Raw genomic sequence first — 24,048 nt, 5'->3', positions numbered from 1 at the left:
CCCCCTGCTCCCTGCCAGAGCCTCCGTCTCGGAGGGGAAGGAGGGCGCTCTGGAGTCCCCGGCTGCTGCTGCGGGGCCCGGGGGGGCGGGGCGGGGAGGGGGCTGGCCGAGGACCCTTCCCTGCGCGGCGTGGTCCTTGGCGGAGCCGCTTCCGCAGCAGCAGGAGCCGCAGACTGCGAAAGAGGCAGAGGCGGCGGCAGGCAGTGAGCCGACGAGGCGCGCAGCTGAGCCTGCCGCATCCACCGCAGAGCCCCCCGCGCTGCGCCCTTGCGGGGCTTTCTCCGGCAGGAGGGCGAGGCTGCGCTCGCAGGACCCCCGGCCCGCCGCGGTGACTGGGGAGGGCGAGGCTGCCGCCCCCTCGCCTCGCCTCCCGGGGATGGGCGCTGCGCCCGAGAGAGCCCCCCGGCAGCGCCGCGCAGGGCGCCCCGGCCACGGGCGGCGGGCCAGCGGGGAGCGCGCCGCGTGGCAGCGGGGGGTGCGCGCCTGAGCGGCGGCGGCAGCAGGTGGGGCTGCGCGGCGCGCGGCGGCTGCGCCCCTCCGGGAGATGCCATGATGCGGGAGGTGCCCGGGGCTGGCATGGCCCGCGGGGAGCGCCTGCCCGGCCTGCGGGCCTTCGCGCGCGGCTCGTCCCTGCACGGGCTGAGCCACCTGGTGGCGCACGGCTCGCGCTCCCTGCGCCGCCTGCTGTGGGCGCTGGCCTTCGGGGGCTCCCTGGCGCTGCTGGCGCTGGTCTGCGCCGAGCGCGTCGCCTACTTCCTCAGCTACCCGCATGTCACCAAGCTGGACGAGGTGGCCGCGCCCAACCTCACCTTCCCCGCCGTCACCCTCTGCAACCTCAACGAGTTCCGCTTCTCCAAGATCACGCGCAACGACCTCTACCACGTGGGCGCCCTGCTGGCCCTGCTGGACGCGCGACACGAGGTGGCCCCGCGGGGAGACCCCGAGCTGCTGGCCGCCCTGCGGGACAGGGCCAACTTCAGGGGCTTCAAGGCGCGCCCCTTCGACATGGCCGACTTCTACAACCGCACCGGGCACGACCTGGCCGAGATGCTCTGGCAGTGCACCTTCCGAGGCGCCAACTGCAGCGCCAGCAACTTCACCGTGGTGAGGGGCGGACCCGGCTCGGGGGAAGGGGGCCGGGGAGGGCCCGCAGGGAGAGGAGAGGGGACCGCGCAGCGCCCGCGCTCCCGTCCCGCTTGCGCGTTTCCCGCGGAGGGTGCCGGCTGCGTGGTCATTGAGGGGCCGGGGTGCGGGGCTAGGCTGCCCCCCGGGGGCCGGATCCAGCTGGAGGCTCTCCTTATGGGTGGTTGCTGGGAAGAGTGGTCCTACTGTAGGGCAGAGGGAGGCAAGGTCCCGGGACAGGTAGGGGCAAGCAGCCCTCCTGGCAATTCTTCCTGCGGGTCCCACCTGCTGGAGGAGCGAGACACACCTGTCACCTTTTGTGGGTGGGGGACGCTCTCCTCTGACCAGGGTTTGGGGTCAGGAAGGGGCAGACTTTGGACATCTTTGATAATGTGGGAACCTCAGCGTGCCCAAAATTTGGGACGCCCAAATGGATGTTCTCCGTTATAGATCTTCTCAATTTTGGGCAGGGGAACTGCATGCATACCTTGAATTCATCATTAGGTCAGGGCAGCAGTCAGCTGGGATTGGATTCTCTCTGGGGGGGGAGTGTAGGGGCTGCCATCCTGCCCTTCGCCTCAGGCAGCTAAATTTGGTTCAGCCCTGGGGGCTTGTCCAGCAAAGAGCAGCAAATGCCTTCCCAGGGAGGATTTGAACCCAGGACTCCTGGCTTCCAGCACAACTCAGGATTTGGGGAGCCAAATCGCCACCTCAGCCGGCATTCCCCAAACCCTCCTCTCCCTCTTCCATCCTGGGCCCCCGTTGCCTGTGCCTGGGGCTGCCCTGTGCCATCAGAGGTTTCGCTCCTCTGGGCCCAGGTAGGACCCCAGGTGGGGTGTTGGGGGGAGGGGAGGGGGCCATTTCTGCTGGGGTGTGGCCCCATCCCAGGAAGAAGCCTGCATTTAGCAAGGCAGCCTGAACATTGCGGGTGAGGTGGAGGATTTGGTTAGCTGGAGACAGACCTGGCCTGAGAGCTTCTAGCAAACCAGCCCTGGGTGCAAACAGCCTTGGGGGTGGCATCTACCCGCCCCTGTACCATCCTGAGCACCAGTGGGCATCAATGTGCAATGAAAGGGGCGCGGGGGGAGCCTCGTGGTTGACTCAGCTGGACCAAGGCTATTTGGAGACAGTGAGAGCTGGGCTTGTCTCTCCCCTGAGACCTCTGGAGGCAGGTCCCTTGGGGTCCCCAGCTGAAAAGGGAGCACAGCAGCCCTGCAGTGGGGGCCACCCCCCTCTGCTCCTGGCGCAATGGGGCACCTGGGAGAGCTGCAAGAGGAGGCAGGTCTGCTTGTGGGGGAGCTGGGGGGGTGAACAGGAGGGCAGAGAGGCCTGCCTTGCTTAGGGTGCTGCAGGGAGCAGCTGTCAAGGAGAGGAAGGGGGTCTTCTGGTGGGGAGAAACAGGAAGCCAGCCATTCCCCAGGGCTGGGGGGCTCAGAGGCCCAGTCCCTGAAGTGGAGCAAGATCAGCCCCCACCCTGCCCCATGAGCAAAAGCCCCATCTCATGAACCAGCAGGCCCCCCCTCCCCAGATGCTGAATATGCAAAACGGGGTAACGTCTTGAATAAAATATTGGGGGGGCAGGTAAGCTCTGCCCCACATAATTGATTCCAAGGCACGGCACAGATACACCCCATTTGAATGGCAATGCACACCAGTGTTGTGGGGCCCCGGCCTCCACAGGAGTTGGCTCCTATGGGGGTTTCTCTATAAGGGGCAGAGCTGTTTCCACTGGGGGGGGCTGTTGTGGGGGCTGCTTTGTCTCAATGGATACCTGATGGGGGTCCCTCACTTCAGGGGCTACAGTGATCCTCTGCCTCCCCCCCCCTTCCACCCACACGGAGGTGAGGGATGCTAGGCTGGTTGGTCAAAAGAGGTGGGGGGCAGAACTCGGGGGGGCACATAGAGGCCCAGGAAGCTAAGGGATCGGGTGGGAGGACAGCAGAAGGCGGTCACGGCAGTGGGGAGTCAGCAGAGCCATGGGGAGAGCAGGAGTGAGGGGGATGGGCAGGGCCTTGCTAAGGCCACGGGGGGGGCAGGGGGGCAGCTTGAATAAAATATGGGGGGCTGGTAAGCCCCACCCCTTATAATTGGCCACAAGACGTAGTGCAGGCACACCATTTGAATGGCAATGCTCATTAACTTTTGGGGGGCTGGTCCCCTCAAATAGTTTTTGGGGGGCGGAAGGGACCTTGGCCCCCAGGGTTTAGCTCCTATGGAGAGAGGCATTGTGCAGGGGGGTGTCTGCCTGTCTGGGACTGGGGAGGCAGATTCCTCAGTGGGGCCACCTCAGGGCTGCAGGACCCCCCCTCCTGTGCCAGGCTGGGCACAGAGCAGAGCCAACCTGGTGCCATCATCTCTCAGTCTAGGAGCACGGCTGGGCGAAGTGGGGCCACGGGCACCCCCAACTTGGGCCCCAGATTATGGGAGCCCAATGGCACCCGCAGCATCATGTGACTTCACAGGGCCTCCGACGAGGTTGCCATTGGGCATCGCATCAGGCCTCTGACGTGACTTCTGGTAGAAACTGGAAGCCCCGTCAGAGCACCTGCAAAAATTATGGGTGCCCAGGCACCCAGCGCTCCCTAGAGCTGGCACCACTGAGTGGGACCCCAGTGGGGTTTGCTTGGGACTCAAAAGGTCTGGGGAGCAGCTGCCACTCTGTCCTTCCTGGGGCTCCCTGACCGTTTTAGGGGCTTATGGACCCTCAAACGAGGGTCTGGGTCAAGGCTCCTGCTGGGTCTGGTTCTGTGAGGCTGGGGCTCAGCTGCTCTCATTTCGGCTTCCAGGGCACCTGTGGGTCTCAACTTGGGTGCCCATTAAGCTGATGCCCTTCTCACTTGTGGTCAGGGTGGCATTAAGAGGACTGGGCCAGTTCCTGCGGGGGGGAGGGGGCTCTGGGGGGGCTCCATACAGGATGGTTCTGCTCTGCCTCCACAGTCAATGTCTCCCAATCCCACAGAAGGGGGGAGGGCTGCTCCTGTGGTCGGATCCTGCCTGGGGGCTCCCCATTGTGCCCGGTCCCTGTCAGAACAGGAGGCTGCACTAGGGAGGCCTAAAATCTTATGTTACAAGGTTTCGCTGTGAAGCCAGTCGGATTGGGGAGGGGTTGGGCTGGGGAGGGGGCAGCTCTTCCTCCTCACAGAGACACCCCCCCCCTCACACTCCAGCTTTCCAGTTCATCTTAAACGTACCCCAGGGTATTGCTGCAAATCTCTCACCAGCACTCCCAAAAACTATGAAATGCTGGCCCTGCACACAGCTTCGCTTGCCCCAAGGAGGCTGGGGGCGTCTTGGAAAGTGGGGGGCGTTGAATGGGTGGAAAGGACAGCTGCTCCTCTGCCAGGCCCCCTCCCCCCCCCCGACACCTGAGGCTTGGAAGCTGGTAGGGGAAGACTAGATGGCCCTTGGGGGTCCCTTCCAACTCTTCAGTTCCATGTTTGTGTTTTTCCTGCCACTGGGACACCCCCCTGCCCCAGAGGAATGACCCTGCTTCTGTCTTGGACCCCCAAATTCCTCCCCTCTTCTGCGCACCTCTTAGAAAACCTTCCCCCCCCCCACCTGGCCCAGTCCAGTGGCCCCTTCTGCCAGGGGGGCAACCAGGGACTCCTTTGCAGGGGGGCAGCATGCAAAGTCTCCCTTTTGGGGGCAACAGGTTTATTAATTGCCATTGGCCACGACAGCTGGAAATGGACCCTCCATGGCGAGAGGCAGTCTACCTCAGTGGGGAGGCCAATGAGCAGGGGGAGAGAACTGCTTTAGTGTGCGCTTTGGGGGCTGGGGGGGCTCAGGGGGCCCTGAGTTTGCCTTGAAAGAAGCTGCCCCCAAGGTGCGGCTCAGTGGAGGAGACCCCAGAGTCTCCTGCCCCACAGCCAGGGGGCCCTCTGCAGTTTGCCCACAGCTCTCCCCCCTTGCGCTTCCTCCAAAGCACCCGTTGCCTTGACAACATCCACTCCTTCCTGGGACAATCCGTTGCCATGGTGACTTGGCCCATCTTCAAGGCAACTGAGCTTGTTGCCAGGGCAGCAGCTGCTCCCTCCCCCCCCCCCAGGGTCGCCTGTGGGGAAGGGTCCTGCAGGCTCCAGCTGGATAGCCAGTGTGGGGGAAGCATCTCACGAGAGGGGGCAGCCTGCCAAGGAAGGTGCCCGGAGTGTGGTTTCACACACACACACACACACACACACACGAACAAACGGCAGTTTCTTCCCTTAGCCAAAAAAAGGAAGAAAGCACCTGCCCTTCTGGATCTCTCCTTCTGAGAAACCAGGGGCCGTTCCTGGTCTGATCTGGCCCCCTCACCCATTTCTGCTTTTCTGGGCAGAAGAGGCCGTCGATTTATCGATTTCTGCAGGCGTGTTTTCAGACGCCCTGAGCCACTTCCTATCCCTTCCCCAATATTCGCTCTCACACAAAGACCCTTTGCTTTTTAAAAAAACACACCGGCTGCAATTAGCTCTGTGTTTCTGCACTATTGATCCTTCCAGACTCAAGGGGGGGGGGGATAAATCTGCCACCCAGCAAATGAGCTCCCTGCACAATTAAGCCACTTCATCCCAGAGCCTCGCTTTGCCCTCCTCCTCCTCCTCCTCCTCCGCTCTGCCTGCCTGGATTCCTTGCAGACAGATTGAGACTCAATTACCTTGAATAATTCCTGCAAGTTTTGCCACTTCAGAGTAGGAAAGTCGCTGAGTAGCCCCTCCCCGGGAGGCAGCTGGGCAACAGCCTGTTTCTGGGCTGCCATCATAAAACTCTCTGTATTCTAAAAAGAAGTATCGTATTTTTCGCTCCATAAGACTCACCTGACTATAAGATGCACCTAGTTTTTAGAGGATGAAAACAAGAAAAAAAATATTCTGAACGAAATAGTGGATGTATGATTTTTGTGGTTCGTGCTGTGGCCACACACATGTGATCTGATGGTGAATTTGGGGTGACCCAGTGCAAAAATCCTGAGGATCCATGTGGATCCGTGCTTTGTAACCATGTTTTTGCACCATTGCAGCCCCACGAAACAGTGGATGCGTGATTTTTTTTTGTGCCGGCTGTAGCCATGGACATGCTATGTGATCTGATGGTGAATTTGGGGTGATCCAATGCAAAAATCGTGAGGATCCATGAGCTTTTACCTCCCCCCTCCCAGGCAGCCTCCTTTATCTCTAGAGCAGTGTTTCCCAACCACTGTTCCGCGGCACACTAGTGTGCCGCGAGATGTTGCCTGGTGTGCCGCGAGATGTTGCCTGGAGGGAGGCGGGCGAGTCGGGTGGTGCGAGGCGGGGCGGCGGCGGTGAGGAGAGGCCGCCCAGCGCGGGGCTCTCGCCATCTGCCTGCCTGGCTGCCTGCGAGCTCGGCGGGCAGCGCCTCCGTCCGCAGCGCCCGCCTCGCGGCTCTCATTCCCTGCCCCTGCCAAAGCTCACCCAGCCAAGCCGCGCTCTCCTTCCTGCCTCGCTTTGCTGCCTCCTCCCCCCCCACCCCCAAAGCTTGGAGGTTCCCCGGCAAGGGGGAGGGGAAAAAATTGAAACTTACACTTTCGTGCGTCCCTCCCGGCGTGACGCTGCGCGCTGACGTCACGGGGCTGTAATGGTGGTGTGCCTCGAGATTTTTTTCATCAAACAAGTGTGCCTTTGCCCAAAAAAGGTTGGGAAACACTGCTCTAGAGTCCCTTATCTCCCTCCCCAATCGGCAAACAATCAGCGGCTTTGTTTCAACACCCACTTCCCTCTTTCAAAAAGGGGGGGGGGGAGCATGACCTGCTTTTTGCCCCTGGGCAATTCGGCTCCAGGGACCACACATTCGATCCATAAGACACACAGACATTTCTCCTTACTTTTTAGGAGGAAAAAAGTGCGTCTTATGGAGTGAAAAATACGGTACTTCTCCATGAAGCACCTGACTCAACTATGGCCCTCATGGCCACTCGCTTCGTGGTCTAGTGGGCATTTGAACCCTGGTTTCTTCCAGGTCCTAGTCTGGTACTCTAACCGTTATTGGCTGTTTTTGCAAGTTTTTAAGCAAGAACTGGCCTCGTTCCCACCTCCTAGAACTCAGTTACAGAGACAAGAAAGCCTTTCTTCCTAAGTTAAACTGTGGAACTCCTTCCCGCAGCAGGCAGATGTGGCCAGCAACCTGAATGGCTTTTAAAGGGGGTTAGGCAAATTCATGGAGGAGGAGAAGGCCACCGATGGCTATGAACTGTGATGGCTGTGCTCTAACTGCTGAGTGGCTCTGGACCTGATCCGCCAGGCTCTCCTTAGGTCCTTGGGAGGCCTCTCCCTGCCTCCTCCCCAAAGCTGGAGCGAGGGCACCAGGACTCGAGGCCCCAGAGCCTGAGCTTGCTTTCAAAAAATGAAATGAATAAAACCTCCGTCTGCAGCCCACCTGGAAGCAAAGTTAGGCATCAAACTGTGCAGGGCACCCACCTGACTGGAGAGCAGACTTTCTCCAGGACACGATGGCTTCCTCTTGTTCTGCAGAGCAGGTCCAGGAGTTGGAAGGGACCCTTCCCCTCACACTGTCTGCGCAGCCCCCCTCTCCCCTTCTGTTTGGGGTTGGTGCAGCGCACAGAGGCCACCCTGCTTTCTGCCATTGTGGGCTTTGCGGAGGGTGTTTGGGGGCAGAACATGGCAGCAGACTGGGGGCAGGGGGCATGTTTTGCTGTCCGGAAGGGCTCTTGAACTGGGGCGGGGGGGGAGAGAAAAAGACAGGAGAGATGGGGCTTCATCCCTGGCTTTGCCTTGCCCCCTCACCTGTGCACTGGGGAGAAGCAGGGGGCCCCACCTGCCTGGCACTGGTGCTGGTGGGGAGCAGATCTCGAGCTTTGCCCCAAAGGGGAGGGGGGAAGAGGTGGGCTGGTGATGTCCCTTTTTGCTGCCTTGTCCTTTAGAAGAGGAGGAGGAGGAGGCCGGGGGCGTCTCTCACCCATCTTATGTGCAGATTCTGACTCTGCAATCCAGCCATGGATTTGCAGAGCTTTTACTGTGTTTAAACCCTCCCTCCCCCAATAAACCTTCCCTTGTCTTTCTCACCAACCGCCCACTAGCCATATTTCTGAAATGCCATTTTCGCAGTGATTGACAGTGCACTCCTGTGCCTACTCAGAAGTAAATCCCATTGAATTCAGCAAGGCTTACTTCCAGGTATGTGGGGTTGGGGTTAGGACTGCAGCCCAAATATTTGAGAATCCGAGTCATTTGCACCTTGAAAATCCACCCCTTCAGCCTTTGCTTAGCTCTCAGACTTCCTCTCGTGTGCATCATTTTTACTGTCAACAACATGTGTGCTTTTGTGTATGTGTGTGTGAGAGAGAGAAAGAATGTGGCAAAATGCCCAGTGAAATGTATTGCTGAATGTAGGCTTAAAATTTTCTTTGACTGAGCCGCCTTTGGAAAGTGGGAGCAACTTTTCCCTTTTTTAACGGAACGTTGGGGTTCTAAACATGAAATAACAGACCAGATTAAGATTGGTTGCAGCTTTGAACCCATACTTATTTGCATGAGGGGGTGGGAAGTATTGCAAACATATACAGTCATACCTCGTCATGAGGGGGTGGGAAGTATTGCAAACATATACAGTCATACCTCGGGTTACTGACGCTTCAGGTGGCGTTTTTTCGGGTTGTGGACCGCCGAAACACGGAAGTACCAGAACAGGTAACTTCTGGGTTTCAGCGGTTGCGCATGCGCAGAAGCGCTAAGTTGTGCTTTGCTGAATCGTGCTGGGCCAAGGCAGGAAGTGAGTGAAAGACAATAAGTTAAGTGCACATGCTCAGTTCTTCATTTTGCAATGTGCTGAGAGTTCCATAGCCTTTTGGAGCTTATGCCATTAGGAAATATGTTCGTCTTTCAGATCCCACAAAGGTTAGAGTCTGGCTCAACAGCAGGAAGAACTTTCTGATGGTCAGAGCTAGAATGGAACCATTGGGAGCAAGAACTCATCACTTGGTGTCAGGGAAGTCATCTCGTAGGACCAGAGCGCTGGAAGGGACCCAAAGGCTTATCCGGTCAACCAAAGCATCCCTGACAGAGGCCAGCCAACCTCTGCTTGAAAACCTCCAAGGAAGGAGAGTTCATCCCCTTTTGCTTCACTGCCAAGCAGCTCTGGCTGTCAGAAAGGTTTTTTGAATGTTTAGCCGGGATCTCCTTCCTTGCAACTTGAATCCATTGGTTTCAGTCCTGCCCTCCAGAGCAGGAGAAAGCCAGCATGTGGCAGCCCTGTAGATACTGGAAGGTGGCTCTGATCCCTCCTCACAGCCTCGTCTTTTCCAGGCTAGACAGTCCCAGCTCCTTCAACCGCTCCTCATCAGGCTTGACTTCCAGACCCTTGACCCTCTTGGTCTCCCTCCTCTTCACACCTTCCAGCGTGTCAACCTCCCTTCTTAAATTGCGGTGCCCAGAACTGGACACAGTGTTGTCAGGTGTGGTCTGATCCAGGCAGAAGAGAGTGGGTCTCCTATTTCCCTTGATCCAGACACTGGACTTCTGTTTCTGGAAACTCTTTATTCCGAGACAAAGCAGCCCAGGCCTAGTGATCCCAGGAACTCTTCCCGGTAGATCTCGCCCCAATGAGGCACTTGGGAGGCCTTCCTTCCCACAGCCCTCAGAGTCTCCTCCCCCCCCCCCCGTGGTCCTTCCCAAGCAACTGGAGACTCTGATGCCCAGTCTGTCTCTGCTCCACCCTCTTCACCCCTCTCCTGGTCCTGGGAGACCAGCAGGGAGGAGAGCTTGTTGCGCGGGGGGGGGGGGGGGGAGAGACAGCCACACCTCTTCACCAACAGACTCATTTCTGCCTCTTGGCCACCTTCCTCTCCAGCCTCCGCTTCTCTCTCTGCGTCTGCACTCCTCTCTGCCCCAGCCTCTTCCTGCTCACTAGACCCTGTCACAGAGGCACCATCTCTGGAGGTGTTGAGGCACCCACAATTTTTTTTACTGCAGGTGCCCGAAGGGGCGACTCCATGGGGCCTTCCCACTGTGGTGGAGAGCTCTGTCGGGCCCTCCGACTGCGGTGGCATGTGACTTCACATGTGCGCATGATGTCACACACATGCTCTGGGCTCCCTTGGACAAAAAGCAAGGACCCCAGCCAGGAATACCAGAGCAAAACAGCAGCCAGTAGGCTTGGTCTTTAGTGAAGACAGTTGCGACAGGACTCCCACCTGCCACCAGGTGGAACAAGATGGAAGCCCTGAACAAAAGGGAACCCAAACTTTTATTAGCTGCTAATCCCCATGTTACACCCCCCAAACTACATCACTAATACATCACAATTACATCATGAAAGGGGAGGTCTGGTGGCAGGAATCTGAGCATCCTGGACCCTGCCCCATGGTTCCCCCTGCCCTCCACCAAACACCCATCAAGTGTAAGAAAAGAGATCTTTACATTTCCCTGTTTCCCAGCCAAGTTCACCCCACCCTTTTGTCTCCATCTGGCTTTGTTATTTCTGGAATGGCTACCTGTCTGGCACTCAGGTATCAGGATGCCAGGAATTATCCCTCAGGCAGAGGGGCTGATGAGGAGCTGAGCTCACATGTCTATAGGGATTTCTGAGGTTTTCCCAGTGAGCCAGTACACAGATGCATTTATCAGTGAATTCTTACATTTGGTATCGTGCAGCAGAGGCCCTTTGAACAGATAGGAAGAAACTGTGATGAAGTGTTTTGTGGGGACAAGTCACAAAAGTCACAGTAGTGATGGTGCTGATTCTGGTAGTGGGCTGCATGTGCCTGATATCTGCTGGAGGGGCAACCCCCCCCCACCTATACATAAATTCCTGCAACACCTTTGCCTCCAGCCAATCGCTGTCAGGAACCAATGGACTCTCCTCCCCTGGAGGTCTTTACGCAGAGGTTGGGTGGCCATCTGTCAGCGGTCCTTTGGCCTTGCGGGGGGCTGGGCTAGATGACCCTTGGGGGTCCCTTCCAGTTCTAGCATCCTACAGTTCCACGTGGGGCCTGAGTACAGCACCCCCAGCACCCAGGGCTCTCCCCTCCTTCCCGGAGCTCCCTGGCTCCCGGCCTGCCCTCCCAGGGCCAGGATGCTCCCGGCCCTCCCTCCCGGCCAGCCTGCCCCCCTGGCCCTGGGCCAAGCAGCCTCCTCCTCCATCACCTGCCCAGGATCAGCTGCCGCCTCCTCCTCTGCTGCCCAGAGCTTCCCTCCGGGGCCTGAAACACAACCCCGCAGCAGCTCCCGACCGCTGAGGGCCATGCAGGCGCCCGGAACGGACGAGGCGGCCCCCAGGCCCTCCGACTTTGCCGCCTTTGCGGGCAGCTGCACCCTGCACGGCCTGGCCCACGTCTTCCTGCCGGGCCCCTTCACCCCCCGGCGGGCGGCCTGGGCAGGCGCCGTCCTGCTGGCGCTGGGCATCTTCCTGTACCAGGTGGGCGAGCGGGTGCAGTACTACAAGGAGTACCACCACGTCACCATGCTGGACGAGGAGGCGGGTCGCCTGCTGGTCTTCCCGGCCGTCACCCTCTGCAACTTCAACCGCGTCCGCCGCTCCCGCCTGACCCGCAACGACCTGCACTGGGTGGGCCAGGAGCTGCTGGGCGTGGAGGCCCCCGCCTTCCCCGAGTACCTGAGGGCCCTGGGGAGGTCGGACGAGGGGGGGCTCGGCTTCTACCCCACCCCCCGCTTCGACATGAAGGAGTTTGTGGAGCGCACGGCCCACAGCCTGGAGGAGATGCTGCTGGACTGCCACTTCGGGACCCGGGAGTGCGGGCCCCACAACTTCACCGCCGTGAGTCCCCTCTCCTGGGCCTCCCCACACCCCCACCCCCAAATTTGGCACCCTCAGAGCCCCCCAGCTTCATACCTCCTACACTGGGGTTCAGCTGGATGCCCTTTGGGAGTCCCTTGTGCAATTCTGCGTCTGTCAGAGATTCTTTACCTGCGACGGCTGCCTCACTTGGGGTTGGACTAGATGACCCTCTGGGCCCTTCCAGCTCTAGAGCTATGTCAGAGGCTGGGAGAAGAACGAGAGCAGGCCTCAAAAGACAGGAATTGAAATGCCCAGTGGGGCTCAGTCTGGATGGCAGCCGATATTTGGGGTCCATTTCTGTGGGGTGTCAGCAGAGGGTAAGGGGGGGTCACTTGGGGAGGCCGAGGGGGACGGCTAATGAAGCCACTTAGCCAGAGACCCCCCACCTCTGGGTGAAAAGATGAGCATCACCCCCTTTTCTCTCAGGCAGGATATCTCAGTCTCTAATGCACACCAGAGGTTTGCGTCTAGGGCTGGGCATTGGGGGTGGGGGCTTGCCCAGATGCGGGGGGCCAGAGATACCCCTGAGATCCCCCCTCCCGCTTCTCACCCCCCCCAATCATCTTTCCCTCCTCCTGGCAATCTCTCCAGCAGAGAATCTCTTCCTCCTCTTGCTTCTCCTCCTCTGCCCCCCTTCTGCCCCCCCAGCCCAGCCTGGTCCCCAAGGCCACTCCTGTTACTCTGCGCTGAGCTCACCAGGCCAACGTCTCCTGCGAGAGGCTGGAGCAGCGTCAGCGCAACCCGAGACGGACAATGGCGTGGAGGACGGGGGGGGGCAGTGCGTTTTGGGTCAGCGGGGGCCAGAGAGGAGGCTCTCATGCCACAGAAACGGCCCTGTGCAAGATTTGGGAAGGCCCAAAGGCCCAGTTCCAGCCCCTTGGCAGGGGGCTGGGGGTGGAAGGAGACTCTGGGGCCGTCCAGCCCCTCCTGGGTCATCGATTTCCTCCCCACTGCTTCCTCTCGACTTCCATGTGCAGCTCAGCCTCCTGTTCTCGCTGCGGCCAAAGGGAAACCAGCAAGCAGGATTCGAACTCAAGAGCCACTCTCTGGGTTTCCAGCAACTGGGGTTCAGAAGCATCACTTCCTCTGACAGTTGAGAGCAGAGAAGAGTCACCCTGGCTAGGAGCCTTCAAAATGAACAGGAATTTACACAATCCTCTCTTAAAGCTGTCCAAGTTGGTGGCCATAGAATCGTAGAATTGTAACGTTGGAAGGGACCCCTAGGGGTCATCTTTTCCAACCCCTGCAAGGCAGGAATCTCAGCTGAAGCATCCCTGACAGGTGGCCCTCCAGCCTCTGCTTGAAAACCTCCAAGGAAGGAGAGGTCACAACCTCTCAAGGGAGGCCATTCCAAGCTCTTCCTGATGTTGAGTCGGAAGCTCCTTCCTTGTAACTTGAAGCCATGGGTTCGAGTCCTGCCTTCCAGAACAGGAAAAAGCAAGTTTGTTCCCTCTTCCATGTGACAGACATATGTGAAGATGGCCCTCATGTTTCCTCTCAGCCTAATCTTTTCCAGTTTCAACATCCCCAGCTCCTTCAACCGTTCCTCATGAGGCTTGGCTTTGTTAACGGAGAAATCTGAGGGCTCCCTTGGCCAAAAAACAAAAAACCAAGGACCCCAGCCAGGAATACCAGAACAAAACAGCAGCCAGGAGGCTTGGTCTTGATTGAAGACTGTCACGACAGGACTCCCACCTGCCACCAGGTGGAACAAGATGGAAGCCCCCGGACAAAAGAGAACCCAAACTTTTATTAGCTGCTAATCCCCATGTTACACCCCCCCAAACTACATCACTAATACATCACAGTTACATCATGAAAGGGGAGGTCTGGTGGCAGGAATCTGAGCATCCTGGACCCTGCCCCCTGGTTCTCCTTGCCCTCCACCAAACACCCATCAAGTGTAAGAAAAGAGATCTTTATATTTCCCTGTTTCCCAGCCAAGTTCACCCCACCCTTTTCTATTCATCTGGCTTTGTTCTTTCTGGAATGGCTACCTGTCTGGCACTCAGGTATCAGGAGGCCAGGGATTATCCCTCAGGCAGAGGGGCTGCTGAGGAGCTGAGCTCACCTGTCTATAGAAATTTCTGATGTTTTCCCAGTGAGCCAGTACAGAGAGACATTGATCAGTGAATTCTTACATTTGGTATTGTGCAGCAAAGGCCCTTTGAACAGATAGGAAGAAACTGTGATGAAGTGTTTTGTGGGGACAAGTCACAAAAGTCACAGTAGTGATGGTGCTGATTTTGGTAGTGGGCTGCATGTGCATGATATCTGCTGGAGGGGCAACACCCCCCCCAACCTACACATAAATTCCTGCCACAGCTTCCAGGCCCTTGATCCTCTTGGTCGGCCTCCTTTGTCCACCTTCCAGCCCAGAATTGGACACAGGATTGTCAGGTGTGATCTGACCAAGGCAGAAGAGAGGAGGACTGTTACTTCCTTCCCCTTCCCTGCCTCCTGGGGGAGGGAGTTCCACAGATTAACTCAGTATTGCCCAAATAAATCCACAGAATCCAATCCATGGAATGTCCACCAGTTTCGGAGAGGGGGAGAAAAACTTTTCCCAGACCACTCCCCCCCCCAGGGCCAGGCAGCCAGAGGTGCCCCCGCTGATGTTGTGGGGGGGGAGCAGTCTGCCTGGCCAATGGTCAGGGGGGACAAGAGTTGGTGGGGGCCCCTGCTCCCTCTCAGACTCTTGGAGGGTCCCCCACCTTCCATACCAGAAGCCCCAAAAGGGCAACCAGAAGGGGGTTGGGGGTCCTGGTGGGTGACCTCCTGGCTGCCCCTCTGATCAAGAAAGCAGGCGATAGAGGAGCTGGAGGGGTCTCTCTTTGGACCCCATAGGAATGCTCCTCTCTGTGGGTTTGGTTCCTGCTCAGCTGAAGCCAGGCTCAGTGGGGCAGGTCCCGGGTTCAGTTCCCAGGTAGGGCAAGAAGGTTCCCCTGAGGCTGAAACCCTGGAGAGCCACTGCTGCCAGTCAGTGCTGGCTGGACCAATAATCCAAGGCAGTTTCTATGCTGTTTAGCACATCCCTTTGTCTAGAACCTTGAGGACTATAAACTTGGCTTTTTAAAAAAAAAGTCACAGAGCACTAGCTTTGCATGCAGACGGTCCTGGGTTCAAGATTCAATCAGGGATGGGAGCACCGCCTGCTTGGGACTCTGTTGAGCCACTGCTGCCAGCCAGTGTAGACAATACTGAGGTGGATGGAGCCATGGTCTGGCTTTGGTGCAAGGCAGCTTCCACCTTCCTCCTCACGCCACCCCTTTCTTCTCCTCCCCCCCCCCCACAGATCTTCACCCGGTTGGGAAAGTGCTACACCTTCAACTCGGGGGCCCCCGGCCACGAACTCCTCACAACGGTCAAGGGCGGAACGGGCAATGGTCTGGAACTGATGCTGAACATCCAGCAGGATGAGTACCTGCCTGTCTGGGGAGAAACGGGTGAGTGAGGGGTCGGAGGAGGGCACGGGGTGGGCACGGGGGTCCTTCTTGGGGATGAGCCCTGTTTGATCCCAGGAGACGATGGAAGTGGATTGAAGATTAAATCTGTCCATTAAAATTTAAATCTCCTGTCCCGCACATGTATTAGAAATATGAGAATAAACAGGCTGTGAAGCCCTTTTAGCAGAGTAAAACCACTTAGGCACTTTGCAGCTTACTGGAAGCTAGGAATTAGTCAAATACACCTTTTTGTCCCTGTTTATTTGTGGTCTGCTGAACTTTCCCCTCTTTGTCCCCATTGCTAAGAGTGAAGCACACACAATTGTAAGATAAATGAAAAGGTTTACTTACATTTCAATGCAGGCAGCAAATGCATCAAAACAGTATGCAGGTAAAAATACGTCTTAAGTTAGAAAAGACAAAATTTGTTTCCAAAACGGAATCTGAGGTCTGAGCAAAGCCCAGGCATGTATTTCTGCTCAGTTGCTGGCTTCAGAAGGAAGGGAGACACTGAGGCAAGGAGGAAGGAGGAAAAATTAAAATGCCACGGGATGTAGGGGATATGACACCACAGATCTGTCTTTTCTAGGAATACGGGAAGTCTAAGAGGCAGGGGTCAGCAACCTTTTTCAGCCGTAGGCCGGACCACCATCCCTCAGACCATGTGGTGGGCTGGACTATATTTTGGGGGTGAAAATGAACGAATTCCTATGCCTCACAAATAACCCAGAGATGCATTTTCAATGAAAGGACACATTCTACTCATGTAAAAACACGCAGACCGTCCGCGGGCCAGATTGAGAAGGCGATTGGGCCGGATCCAGCCCACGGGCCTTAGTCTAAGAGTCTTAACCCTTTCTTATGATTATAGAGCTAACTTAATTGTCACTTTGACTGCAGATCTTCCCACAGGAGGAATTCCTGGGGACCTCAGAGCCACTGAGCGCTACTCAGGATCTGCTCCTTCCTGTCTAGAGGGGCTCATCCTGCAGCAGCAATATCCCAAGCCTGTCTGAATTCTCCTCTGCCCCCTCTGTGGGGTTCAGGGGTGTGGGGCTCTCTCAGCCCCCTGAAGCTTCCAGGCTGCCTAGAAGGAGACCCCCCCCTTTCCTTCTTCCTCTTTCTGCTCCTAAACTCCCATTCCACCTTTATTATTGTTACTGTATAAGAATAAATTGGAGGTCGGCTTTTACAGCCCAGCTCCCCACCAAGGGACCCCTTGAGGTCCGCTATCGGTCAGGGATGCAAATGGAGGCGACACCAAGGAGGCAAGGCAAGCTGCTGGCCTTTATTGGTCTGTTGCAAAAGGAGGAGTGGAGCCTTGAACATTGTGCATTCAGAAATTATAAGAGAAAGACCACCCAAGATCATCAAATCATAGAGTTGGTGCAACCTCCTGGAATGCAGGAATCTTTCGCCCAATGTGGGTGTTATGGAAAAATCTAGGTGTGAGGCTGCTCAGTCCCCCAGCTCGTTGGGCAGAGTCCCTATAGAATAAAGGAAGGAGTCCAGCCCCCAACTGGAGCAAATAGCAGTAGACCAAAGTTTATTATGCAACAGGTTCAAAGAGGAATTTTGAACCCCGAGGATGGGGTGACAAAGACTTTTAAAACTTTCCCACCATATCCCAGAATACAGTTCATTAAGCATCATCACTACATCATTGCTACATCAGAAAAGGGGAGGGTTATACGTGATGAACATAGGAGGAATGTGTTGGGGCAACAGGATACAGGATATGTATTGGGAAGTACATTCTAAGCACCTGCTACAAAGGGACAAGAGAACTTTGGTTTGCCTAGTCTGCCACCTGGGCAAGTCCAGAGGAGTGCCTTTGCCCAGTAATTGACACCTATGAGTACCTTCCTGTGAGTACATGACCTCCCGCTTGAGGGATTATGGTGGGGACCAAGTGGTTTCCAAGTCCTTGGCCAATGAAGCAAATTGGCGGGTGGAATGAAGGAAACTGGCAAAGGAGTTGGTTTTATATGATTTTTAAAGCTAGGTAACTTCCCTGAGCTGTCAAATCAAAAGGATACATTTATGCATAATATTTGCAACATTTAACAACTTTAAAGATGTGCCCCCCCCGTAATTTTCGTAACAGTGGGGCTCAAACCCATGACCCTGGAATTGAGAGTCCTCTCCCAAAATATACAAACATAAATGGTGGTTATGTAAACTGGGCCATGCTCAGCGTTCCTGCTTCTCCATCATATCTACAAGTCTATCTATCCAGATGCCTGGCAATACCGGAGAAGGACCAGGCTGAGATATCCTTTTGAACTGGTGAATGCCTGGCCTCCGGAATCCACTGTCACAGAGCTCCCCATTCATGCACAGAAGATGCCCTGCTGGGCCATTCAACAGATACTTGTCAAACATCAGGAATTTCCTGCTAGACTTGAGAGGGTCTCCCAGAGGTGAACCCCAGCCTGTTTTGTTCAGAATATTTGTTTGATTCACGTTTTAGAATCCTATCTGAATGAAGAATTGTTCATTGATAAATCGGCCCTTCCATTGAGAGAAGCGGGCCCATTGAAAGTGATACTGTCTCAGGCTCTTTGCTGTGCCCGTATCTTGTCATAAGAGGAGAAATGAGAGCCGTCTTCAAACATCTCAAGGGCTGCAACATGGAAGATGGAGGAAGTTTTTTCTCCTGCTCCAGAGGGAAGGACTCGAACCCTTGGCTTCAAGTTGCAAGAAAGGAAATTCTGACTAAGCATACAGAAAAACTTTGACAGGCAGAGCTGTTCCACAGCGGGGTGGTCTCCTGAAGGAGGTGGTGATGGTCTCCTTCCTTGGAGGTTTCTAAGCAGAGGTTGGGTGGCCACCTATCCTGGATGCTTGAACTGAAATTCCTGCCTTGCAGGGGGCTGGACTGGATGACCCTCGGGGTCCCAGCACTACCATTCTGTTCTTCTTTGACTTCCTGCTTAGGGCAGAGTTCAGTGGGACTGGGCAGATTCGGGTGGAGAAAAGGGTGGGAGACAAGAGGCAGAGGGTCGGGTGGTGGGTTGTCTTAGAGAAAGCAGAGCAGGGGTAGCACAGAGCCCAGGGACGGAAGACAAGAAGGAGATCCTACCGGATCCGGCCAATGGCCCAGTCAGGACCTGAGCCCAAGAGACCTTTCTTCTCCGGTGGCTTCCAGTAGATGGTACTCAGAAGTGCCGCTGCCTTTGACCGTGGAGGCAGATCATAGCCATGATGGCTAGTTGCCCTCAATTGGCTTCTCCTCCTCCATGACTTTCCCCAATCCTCTTTTAATCCAGGTTGTCAGTCATCAGCGCCTCCTGTGGAAGGGAGTTCCGCACGTTAACTATTAAATTTGCTTCCCCACATCTGCAAATCTCAGGGTGGTTCATGTTGTAAACAATAAAAATCTGCCCTTTTTCCCTTAATGGGGCATCCAAGAGCCCATATAGAGCCCTTACGTAGGTTCCCTATTGGAAGGAGAAAATAAAAGAGGCCAACCAGAGAATATTGAGAAGCAAAGCAGCTCGTAAGCCTGATCTTTATTGATCTGTTGCAACAGGGGAGGAGGAGGAACCTAGAACAATGGCCTTATATGGAGGAACCTAGAACAATGGAGGAGGAGGAACCTAGAACAATGGCCTTATATGGAGGAACCTAGAACAATGGAGGAGGAGGAACCTAGAACAAGGCCTTATATGGACTTTTGAAATTGCCACCCTGTAGATCAAGACCACCCCCAGAAACAACATACCTACATCACAGAAAAGGTGGTCTACAACAGAAATCTGAGTGACTTGTTTCTCTCGTCTGACAGGTTACCTGTTTAATGGTCACTTGATTGGATACCCTGGGGAGCCTGACCAGTCTCTTGTAATGAGAAATACTTAGTAATGATAAATACTTATTTCCTGAGCCAGGTCACAGGCTCACCCTATTCAAACACAGACATACCCTTAAGACAGGATTTGTTAAGGAAAAGACAATGGGGAGGCTTTTCCATTTTCCTTTGACCTTGCAGAGAAAACATTTGCTCAGTTTGGGACACTTTGGGAATCAAAAATGGTTCCAGGTCGGTCTTCCTGTGCTGATCTATGTACACGTTTGGCTGGTACACTTAGGAACATTTAGCATATATCTAAGAGCTCAAAATTCCTATCACACATTCACATGACAATGTGCTTCCCTCCCTCTCATTCGCCCGTCCAGCAGCACCAGTCCCTCCCGCACTCAGGATCCGGCCCTTTCCTTCTCCCCAAGGCGCTTGTGTTTGTGTTGCAGATGAGACCTCCTACGAAGCTGGGGTGAAGGTCCAGATCCACAGCCAGAACGAGCCCCCTTCCATCGACCAGCTGGGCTTTGGCGTGGCTCCCGGCTTCCAGACCTTCGTCTCGTGCCAGCAGCAAAGGGTATGTGCCCCTCTTGCGGGCCGGGCTTTCTGGGCAGCGCCATCCCCCTGCCCCCTCCCAGGGCCGCTTCCTGGCCCTCAGCCTTTCCTGCTGTCTCCTATGGGATTTCTCTAGGAATGTGCCCAGCGCTGCCCGGCAGCCCATCTATGGGGCAGAGAGGGGGGGCTTGGTCTTGGGGTGACGACGGACACCAGAGGTCCTGAGAGGGGTCAGCCAACCCCCCCTTTCCCCCCTTCCTCCGCAGCTCTTCTACCTCCCCCCGCCGTGGGGTGACTGCAAATCGAACCCCGTGGAGTCGGCCTTCTTTGCCAACTACAGCATGGCCGCCTGCCGCATCGACTGCGAGACGCGCTACCTGGCCGAGAACTGCAATTGCCGCATGGTGCACATGCCAGGTTGGGGGCAGGGGGATGGGCTCAGGGCAGGGGGTGGGAGAGACGGGCGTCAAATCTGGGCTGCTGGAGACGTGGGAGGCTGTGGCCCCAGGCAGGCTCCTGGGGTCCACATACTCAGGTTGACATGTCATTGCATGGTCATTCTGGCATCTCCAAGAATTGGAGAGCTGGAAGGGACCCCCAAAGGGCATCTAGGGCAACCCCCTACAATGCGGGAATCGCAGCTAAGGAAACCCAGACCTCAATTTAGAAACCTCTAATGAATTGTAAACTGGTAGAACTGGAAGAGACCCCAAACATCATCGAGTCAAATTCCCTGCAATGGGACACACACCCCATTGGCCCTGGCAATGCCCGATGCACTTTGGGGGTGGCAGTGGGTCAAGGGGACACTCCCAAAGGCCCTTGGCATTGATTGGGCCAGGTGCCCACCCTACAGGGCACCTCGAATGACCAGCACCCTCACAGGGAGATGCAGGAAAGTGGGTGCTCTGCTGCCCACCGTGCCTCCGTTGCCTCAACCGTTGTTCCTTGTGCCCAGGTAACGCCAACCTCTGCACCCCAGAGCAGTACAAGGAGTGTGCCGACCCGGCCCTGGGTAAGCATGGACCCCCCTCCGGACCCCTGGGTTGGGCGGGGGGCTGGAGAGAGATTCCTGTCCCTCTCTGGCCAGCCCTGACCTGCCCCCCTGCCCCCCCAGACTTCCTGGTGGAGAAGGACAACGAGTTCTGCTCCTGCCAGACCCCCTGCGAGACAGTGCGCTACGGCAAGGAGCTCTCCGTGGTCAAGATCCCCAGCAAGGCCTCCGCCAAGTACCTGGCCAAGAAGTACAACCGCAGCGAGCAGTACATCGCGTGAGTAGAGGCCCCCCCCCGGGCCCCCTCTACGGCTGGCCCCCTCCGGAACGAGGCCCCCGGCTGCACCAGCCCCCTTGTTTCTTTATTTTGGAACTTTGTTGAAAGATTTTCATTTATAAATGTGGTATTTTATTATTATTATTATTATTATTATTATTATTATTATTATTATTATTAGGATTTATATACCGTCCTATACCCGGGGGTCTCAGGATGGTTCACATAAAAAAACTCACAGTATATAAAATAAAAATAAAAGCAATAATCCAATAATACCCCCCCCAAAAGCCACATTTTAAAAGAGTATGGGATGTTGATGAGATCAACCAAAGGCCTCGCTAAAAAGGAACATAAGTGATATTATCCTAATCTATAAAGGTAAAGGTAAAGGGACCCCTGACCGTTAGGTCCAGTCGTGGCCGACTCTGGGGTTGCGGCGCTCATCTTGCTTTACTGGCCGAGGGAGCCAGCGTACAGCTTCCGGGTCATGTGGCCAGCATGACTAAGCCGCTTCTGGCAAACCAGAGCAGCGCACGGAAACGCCGTTTACCTTCCCACCGGAGTGGTACCTATTTATCTACTTGCACTTTGACGTGCTTTCAGACTGCTAGGTTGGCAGGAGCAGGGACTGAGCAACGGGAGCTCACCCCATCACGGGGATTTGAACCGCCAACCTTCTGATCGGCAAGTCCTAGGCTCTGTGGTTTAACCCACAGCACCACCTGCGTCCCTTTTATCCTAATCTATATATGGTTGCTAAGAACCCCCTCCATTCCACACCAACTCATTCCAAATATCAATATATTTGTCCAAAGCCTATGCCTATAGAGGCTTTGTCCTTATGACATCTCCAACAAAGAGCTGCTTTAGCTGGTTGTTATTTTTTTGGTATAAATGTAAATTCAGATCCACCAAAACCTCCTCTGGCATCGAGGCTGAAACGCTCTCCCACAGTTGGGGCAACATGGACATTTCCAGTTCCATGCAACCCGCCCCCCAATGAATGGCCCCCAAATGGGGACCCCATGGGCAGGAGCAGTCTAGCCCGATGGCGTCCCCTCCCAGCCCTGCCTGAGCGCTTCCCAGGGGCTTCTGGGGAGGGGGGCCCTCCATGGAGGCTGGCCAAGCCCAGGGCTCCCCCCTGCCTGCCTCTTCTGACCCCCCATCTGATCTCAGGGAGAATCTTCTGGTGCTGGACATCTTCTTCGAAGCACTGAACTACGAGACCATCGAGCAGAAGAAGGCCTACGAAGTGGCTGGGCTGCTGGGTGAGTGAGGGGCCCCAGGGAGGGCGGGGGGGGGAGGAATTGGGGGGGGGGTCCAGGCAGAATGACCTTTCTTTGTTTGCCTCCCCCCAGGGGACATTGGGGGCCAGATGGGCCTCTTCATTGGTGCCAGCCTCCTCACCATCCTGGAGATCTTCGACTACCTGTATGAGGTGAGTGGTGGGCGGGGGGGCAGGGAGAAGCTGGGATGGAGAGGCCGGGGGGGCGCAGGAGCGCCATTGCTGTGGGAAGGCACTCTGCAGCTGCTCAGGAGGATTCGGATTAAATTGTGCAGAGTTTGGGGCTTTTGAGGTCGGAGAAAAGGCCACACTGGATAGAAGTTTATAAAGTTATGCATTCTGGACAGAGGTTTTTCTCTCTCACTAGAATGCAGCTGAGTGTCAGAAGGTTTAGGACAGATTAAAGGGACGCAGGTGGCGCTGTGGGTTAAACCACAGAGCCTAGGACTTGCCAATCAGAAGGTTGGCGGTTCAAATCCCTGCAACGGGGTGAGCTCCCATTGCTCAGTCCCTGCTCCTGCCAACCTAGCAGTTTGAAAGCACATCAAAGTGCAAGTAGATCAATAGGTACAGCTCTGGCGGGAAGGTAAGCGGCGTTTCTGTGCGCTGCTCTGGTTCACCAGAAGCGGCTTCGTCCTGCTGGCCACATGACCCGGAAGCTGTATGCTGGCTCCCTCGGCCAGTACAGCAAGATGAGCGCTGCAACCCCAGAGTTGGCCATGAGTAGACCTAATGGTCAGGGGTCCCTTTTCCTTTAAAGGGAAGTTAAACTGTGGAACTCCCTTCCGCAGGAGGCCATGGAGGGCTTTAGAAGAGGATCAGACAAAGGCATGGAGGGGGAGAGGGCTGTTGGTGGCCCCCGGGCAGGATGGCTCTGCGCTGTCTTCTCCGCAGTCGGAGGCAGGAGACGCTTCCAAGGCCCAGGTGGGGAGAGCTGAGCTTGTGTTGGAATCTTGCTTGCTGGCTCCCCGTAATGGGCACCAGGTTGGCCATTGAGGACAGGAGGCTGGACCAGATGAGCAGTTGGACGGATCCAGCAGGCTCTCCTTAGGTTCTCCCCCCCCCTCCAGCCAGCCAGGGACCCCCACTTTCTGCCTCTCTCCCCCCACCCCTCTGCTGCCTGGCAGGTGTTGCGGGACAAACTTCTCAGCTACTACCAGGCGAGGAAGCAGGCGGATCGCAGCAACAGCGACAACCTGGTAAAGTGGCAAACACCGCCCCCCCGTGCTTCCCCCCCCCCAAGTCCCCTGGGCTCAGGCCCTTGCGAACCAAGGCTGCCTAAACACCTCCCCCCATCTCCCTTGGAGAGCCCAAAGGGGGGCAGGTGGTGGCTGGGGAGGGGGCGGCCTGAGGGATAAAATCATATCCCCCCATCTGCACCTTTCCCAAACGCGGAGGGGTACAGGCAGTGGGGAATGGGCCTTTTTGGTACGGTACATGGTCCCCCACCCAAATGTGGAGAGCTGGGGTTTTGTTAGTGGGATGGAAAAGCTCTCTGCGCATGCCCAGGGACCCCTTCCCCTCTCCACCGGCTTCATCTTCTACCCCCACCCCCATTGGGACCATTTGCCTCGAGTGTTTCTTCATTGTTCTTTCTGCCCCCACCTCTCCCTGCCCCCCTTTCTTTGTGCCTCTCCATCCTGACCCACTTTGACTCATCATCTCCCTCCCCCTTTCCATTTGGCATCTCACCTGCGCCAGGAGCACACGGACCTCCCCCGCAGCCCAGGCACCCAGCTGCCTCCTCGCCCTCTCAGGTAGAGGATCCCTTTCAGGGGCCCGCTTCTGAATCGCCCCCCCACCCCGTTTTCC

General features: G+C 56.3%; 1 protein-coding gene across 2 annotated transcripts; it reads left to right on the top strand.

The window, feature by feature from the left end:
- The first annotated feature begins 518 nt into the window (after nt 1–518).
- ASIC3 (acid sensing ion channel subunit 3) lies at nt 519–24,035 on the top strand. 2 transcript variants are annotated; one of them, XM_081164219.1, is made up of 11 exons: nt 519–1,104; nt 11,491–11,850; nt 15,167–15,317; nt 19,572–19,699; nt 19,944–20,094; nt 20,636–20,692; nt 20,795–20,948; nt 22,128–22,219; nt 22,310–22,389; nt 23,364–23,435; nt 23,938–24,035. In XM_081164219.1, exons 1-11 carry the CDS (start codon nt 550–552, stop codon nt 23,995–23,997), a joined length of 1,860 nt encoding a protein of 619 aa, XP_081020345.1. In that variant the 5' UTR covers nt 519–549; the 3' UTR covers nt 23,998–24,035. The 2 variants fall into 2 exon arrangements, with proteins under 2 accessions (XP_081020345.1, XP_081020344.1); XM_081164218.1 differs by lacking the exon at nt 11,491–11,850 and having other exon boundaries at nt 534–1,104.
- Nucleotides 24,036–24,048: the final 13 nt, after the last annotated feature.

Source organism: Podarcis bocagei, assembly GCF_964188305.1.
Source record: "Podarcis bocagei genome assembly, chromosome: 12".
In the NCBI taxonomy this organism is placed as follows: domain Eukaryota; kingdom Metazoa; phylum Chordata; class Lepidosauria; order Squamata; family Lacertidae; genus Podarcis; species Podarcis bocagei.
This window is presented reverse-complemented; position numbering and strand designations above follow the sequence as displayed.